Raw genomic sequence first — 6,175 nt, 5'->3', positions numbered from 1 at the left:
CTTAGTAACTCATTAAAACACAGTAGAACCCAACACAATAGACTAGACAAACGCCTAGCTCAAGCTAGTTACACTAATTTTCTCGATTGAACTCTAAATGTTCAAAGTAAATCAAAACTTATGTAAAAACACCATTAAGCATTATAATCCCATATTTGGACACAATAATGCACATTTATGTCATTATAAGCACATATATAATAAGAATCATCCTCAAAACAAGGCTAAAAAAGGCTACCCCACCCCTTTCTTTCTTGTTCTTCATAGTCCCCACCCCCCACCCCATGCCACCCTATCCCGATTACTTCTTCTTCTTTAGTACAACAGCTCTCCCCTCTATCCCCCCTTCCTCATCCTTCTTCTTCTTCTTCACATAAAAGCACCCTTTTTTTCTCTTTCTTTCACCATTGTTGCAATCTTTTCAATGAATTTTTTTCTCTTCATCAAATGTAAAATTAACTTGAATTAACTTGAGAAAATTTAATAATGAACTAAATACAAGTACATGATCACAAAAATATATCAATACATAAAATCTCAAATCTATATTCTTTCACATTAACCAAAACTCAAAATCCCAAAACTCCCAAATTTTTAATTCTTTACTCAAAAATGTCTACAGAATGGCATTAATAGTCCAAAATTCAGAAATGGCATGGATGGTATTCACATGATATGAAATTCTTGGTAAAGAATCAAACTTGTTCATCAATCTTGAACCTTTTTTAGTGTCGAAAAATTAGATTTTGGATCAATTAGGACTTGATAGGAAGGGGATTATGAAGAAATGGGGTGGGGGTATGAAGAAGATGAAGAAATTGAGTGCTGGAGGTGGGGGTGGGGGTGGGGTGAGGAAGGGGAGTGACGATCTTCTTCTGATGAAGAAGATAAAGTTATGTCCCTGACTTCTTTTATATATATATATATATATATACACATATTAATAACAATAAAGTGGGCCCTTTTAAAAAAAAATTCACATGCTTTTTTTTGTCACGTCAGTCGTAAGGGGTGAATTTAATTCACTTAAAAGTTGTTAAGGAGGTTAAATAAATGGAAGTTAAGTTTAAGTGCTAAAGTGAGTTTGGAGGACAAGTTCAGGAGGAAAAGATGTCTTTTCTCACTAATGCTTGAAAATTATCCTTGTTGATAATGCTAGATTCAGATCTAATGTTTATTTATATATTTGAATACATAAAATATTAGGTTTGGGATATAAATTCTAAAAACATAGACTATTATCTAACATATTTTTTCACAAAAATTTTAATTAGATCAAACGAAATTTTCTGCCAGGATCTAAAAGATAGCATTCAAAATCATTCATTAAACAACTATTTAAAAAAGAACCAGCTTTGTAATTTCTGCTTAACCTCAACTCTTCATTCACTTACGGAAATTAAATTAACTAATAAAATCTAATATAAAAAATTCATCATAAGTCAACATTTATTCTACATTTTATAATAAAAATCTTCAGACTTCTAGCCAGCTCAGTTTGTTCCTTACTTGTTACCTTTAGTATTGCCTGAAAGGATAAATCTATCAAAAAAAGAGCAATATATATGTCAAAGTAGAATATAAATAAATATTACTTACCAAAACCTGGATTCAACATCATTTGACGTAAGAAAGGATCCACGGGTAGACCATTTTCAGCATAGATTGGATCATATAGACTGTTACAAATTGACCCACACCATAAATTTTGCATTTAATGCAAAAAAATAATATAAGCACCCACATATCCATACACTCAATTTTATAACAAACTAATAAAAAAAAATAATATATAAAATGAAATAAAGAAAGTATATGATTACGTTCTCTGTTGTTCTCCCTCCATGGTACTTAATGGAGCATTTGGATGTTGGTGATTTGCCTCTATGTGTCCTCTCTCAATGACTTCTGTCTGCATTTATTTTATAAAATTATATAAATATAATATAAATATTTTATGATGTATTTTTGAAAAATTGCAAAAACTAAATATTTTCACTTTAATATATTACTTTTTTTAAAAAAAAAATAGTCGTCAAGTTAATTTTTTAAACCATTGAAATAGTTGACAACTTTAATATATTCTTAGCATTCTTTCTCGTCTGTAACTTGCCTACATTTATGAAACATAAAAATGTAGATTTTTTCCAATAATTTAACAAATCCTTCATGGTACTTTTGTCGTTTCAATTTTTTCAGTATAATTTGACTTAATGCAAAAAATTTAGAAGCAGAAAGAACATTCTTAGAAATTATGATTGTAAATATGTTTCAATAGTTGTTTGATTAATAATTTTTTATCTTATAGACTTAAATACATCATTATATTTATGTGATTATAAAAAGTTCTCATTAATTAAGGAAAAAATCGAAAGTTAGAATCAATTATTTCAAATAAAAATATGTCATTTGTTTGAATGAACTAATAACAAAATACTGTCACATAAATTAACACAACAGGAGTAATATTAAACAAAAACTAAGAATATTTGACTATCATACCCTGGATGCACGAGCTCTCGCGTTTTGTACTATTGAAGGAATGACAACGCTATTCGAGTTGATATTGTATCCCTGCTAATAAAGGAACAATAAAAGCAACATATATACATAACACTAATTTTGAATTATCATTACCTATTAAAAGACAGTAGAGAGATTTAATCGTACCTTCATCTTAGTTAATTAAGTGTATGGTTTATATTTTGACAAATTAAAGACCTTCCAATTTTTGGCCCTAATTATCTCTTCTTAAATCTAATTACTATCAATTTTAAATAGAAGAATTATAAGACTTCAAAAAGAAGATACCTCTGGAGGTAAATTTTGGCCCATAGCGAATGAGGGTTCTGGAACAGGACTAGACATAGGCCTAACAAAAAAATAGTATTTAAAAAATATAAATATAAATTAAATTAGATAAAAATGATAAAACATACATTATTATTCATAAATGTTTTGTATATTATCATATTCATGTGTGTGAGAGAGAACAATAAATACCTTGAGGCAGAATACATGCCATAATGATTCAACACAAACTGATTTGGATGGACTTGACCATATGTGTATTGAATCTGATGATGTTCATTTGTCTGTTGGATGCTAAAAAATAAAAAATAAAAAAAAAGATAAGTAAACCCCGAAGTATACAATATTTAGTTAGATTATTTTCTTTTATGAAATGTTTTAGATCAATTTATTATCTAAATATCTAATGATATAGTCATTTAATTTAGAGACAAGATGGAGGCTGAACTAGTATTGTAAAAATTGTAATAGATGTTAATACTCTATGTATTAGATTTGCAAAGATATTTCTTAGTGAGTGTTAATATATTATAAAATAATATAATTTGCATTTAAATATGTGTTTATTCTTTAAATAAAATGTAAAAAAATTATTTACATTGATAGGTTTATTATTTAGATTTGTTCTATGTATTGCTAATATCCTCAGTTTTCCTTTATATTCTACCATGCATGAAATTACGCATAGGTTCTTGCATAATTTATGCAAATGTTATTTGTCCTGAAAATAAAAATTATCAACTAAAACATAGTATAACTTAAGAAATAATGGTTAAAATGATACATAAATTATTATTTAATTTGCAGTAACACAATCATACTTTACAAGGGATTTAGTACCCATTGAATATTTTCTTGAAAAAGATTTTACCATTTATCTATCATGATGCAAGCTAAAATTTGATTATAGAAGAATATAGAGATTGATGAGATCAAATTCAAAAAAATTCAACTGACTTCTCTGTGAAAAGAATGAAGTGTAAACGAGATAATTTTTAATTTTTTTCTTTTTTTAAGAGTGTAAATGTTCAACAATATCAGTTGAACCTATTTGCCTTCTCACCTTTTAATAAGCATGTGTACAAATAAAATACTAACAAAACTTTTATTTTTATGGGGATTGTCATAAAACCCTCATAAAGTATGTATCTTACTACAAATTTGGTTATTGTATAAGTATCATTTTAGTCATGTTTCATAATTTTTAAAAAAAACTATGCAAACAAATGTAAATTTTCTCAAATTCAATCAAATATAATACAACTTTTAATGTTGATTCTAAGTGAAAATTAAATCTCCTCCAAGCCAAATAGAGTCATTTGATTTTTGAAATAAAAGATAATATAATTGATATAAATTATAATATTAGTTTATCTCTGTTTCATTAAACATTTAATTTCAGAAATTGACAATTTTGAATTAATTATGCTATGATTGTGAAATCATTTTTGACACCTTCTACACGAGGTATCAATTTCAAATCACTTTTTGAAATAAAATATCAAAATGATTAAGATGACTTTTCCTGAGTTTCTTCTCCCAAAGCACTTCAAAAAGAATCTGGGGTTAGAAATTCACAACAATAATGAGTTCATTAGATCTAAAAGATGTACCTGGATTGGCCAAAGTCATGGTTAATAGAATTCTGCGAAGCCTCCTGATTCTGATTTTCAGAAACATTGTTACTTTGAGACCTAATTTCATACAATATAAAATAAAGAATTGAGACCTAATAATATAGAATGATAAATTAGATTAAGAAAACTACATGTTGAAACAAGATAAATTCGAGAATAATAGTTCAAGAATGATCCATGTCTCTTCAAAATTTTATAATCGAGTATAACATTAAGGAGCGAGATAGCAACTTATTTATAATACAACATCAGATACAGTGAAATTTCACAAGTGATTTGTGAAAATTCTAGAGTATACGCAAATCATACTCCTACCTTGTAAGAGTAAAAAGATTGTTTTGAAAATACCCCTGAATTAAGTTCAACGAATCAAAGTGAAAAAAATTGAAGGACATACAATAGAAACTCGAACTTATTTATAATAGGAGGATAATAAATTTATTATGTTTGAAAATACAGTTTTAGATTTATCATATTAATGAAAAGAAATACAAATTAGATTGGTGAAATTAATTTTGCACAATTTCAAATCCAACATCTGTTTACAAAATAAATTAACCATTTTCTATCAGTTTCAACACTTCTATCATAACACGTAATTATTTCAATACTAAAGAATAACATAAAAGGAAAAACATATATCAAAATATGTAACACTAGGATTATGTCCAACTAAAATATTCAAAAAAAAAACTGAAAGAGACTAGATGAAAAAAAATAAATGGAGAATTACAAGCTTACATTGAACAAATTTAATTATATAATGCTCGATCACTCTTCCTGAGAATAAACGAAGAAAGAAATGAAAAGTGATATATAATAAGTAATATGTTTTATAATGAAAGAACTAGCTTTAAAGTAAAGTTAGAATAAAATAGTTAATCAAGACCACTAAAAGAGTGGACGAAACAAATTCTTCTATTAAACTTGATGAAATTGATGAATTTGAAGTTTATAGAGAGAGCAAAGCTGTTTATACTTTACTCCTTTTCTTAATAATAGCAAAACAAGTTACTCAAATCTAAAATTAAGCATACTGAATTTGAATAGAACTGTTGCATCTTCTACTTTACTAGTGTAAATTGAAAGACAACACAAACTCCCTTGCATATAGATAAATGGCACTAATATATTACCTTCAATAAAAGCCTAAACAAAGAGAACAATGGCTAATCTATAAAAGCACTAATATTTTTCATAGAACAAATACATATGGGGCAATATATAAGCACACAAAGCAAAGTAAAAAATTCTAGTAAAGTAGTAAATTCTTAGGCCTTATTTGGCTATTAAAACCAAATGTAAATTGGAGTTGGAGTTGGAGTTTGAGTTGGAGTTGGAGTTGTATTTCGGCATGAAAATAAATTAGAATTGCTTTTGAATTTTTGTGAAAAAGAATTTTACTTGTTTTTCAAATTTCGAAATTTAACTTGAAGTTGAATTTCAAAAATTTTTAAAAATTTATTGCCAAACGCCCACCATCCCTTCTGATATTTACACCAAATTTAATTGAGTGCAAAACTAGCATTTTTATAGACATATTTATTGTTTAATATGATAAATTGATATGCATTTTTTATTTTAATTTTTTACATTAAGATTAAATTGATTAATTCAACATATACATTAAGTATTGATAAATATTACCATTCTTAAACAAACGTGCATACCCTATATTTCTATTCAAAATATAATAAAGGTTTATAAAATAACATTATGAAAGAAAC

General features: G+C 26.8%; 1 protein-coding gene across 1 annotated transcript; it reads right to left on the bottom strand.

Moving 5' to 3' along the window:
* Nucleotides 1-1,355: 1,355 nt before the first annotated feature.
* LOC107872591 lies at nt 1,356-5,671 on the bottom strand. The gene is made up of 9 exons (XM_016719236.2): nt 5,585-5,671; nt 5,190-5,228; nt 4,425-4,505; nt 3,004-3,105; nt 2,812-2,872; nt 2,503-2,574; nt 1,824-1,912; nt 1,600-1,679; nt 1,356-1,528 (listed from the first exon to the last, which is right to left on the bottom strand). Coding segments are annotated over exons 2-9 (510 nt in total). The 5' UTR covers nt 5,192-5,228; nt 5,585-5,671; the 3' UTR covers nt 1,356-1,505.
* Nucleotides 5,672-6,175: the final 504 nt, after the last annotated feature.

The sequence above is a fragment of the Capsicum annuum genome, chromosome 5, assembly GCF_002878395.1.
Source record: "Capsicum annuum cultivar UCD-10X-F1 chromosome 5, UCD10Xv1.1, whole genome shotgun sequence".
NCBI classification, from domain to species: Eukaryota; Viridiplantae; Streptophyta; class Magnoliopsida; order Solanales; family Solanaceae; genus Capsicum; species Capsicum annuum.
Note: the sequence above shows the minus strand (reverse complement) of the source record. Positions and strands in the feature narration are given on the sequence as shown.

Coding starts and splice junctions, on each gene's coding strand:
- LOC107872591 (XM_016719236.2), bottom strand. Junction 2,873..3,003: donor GGCATGTATTCTGCCTCAAG/GTATTTATTGTT, acceptor TTTTTTTGTTAG/GCCTATGTCTAGTCCTGTTC. Junction 2,575..2,811: donor GCCAAAATTTACCTCCAGAG/GTATCTTCTTTT, acceptor CTTTATTAGCAG/GGATACAATATCAACTCGAA.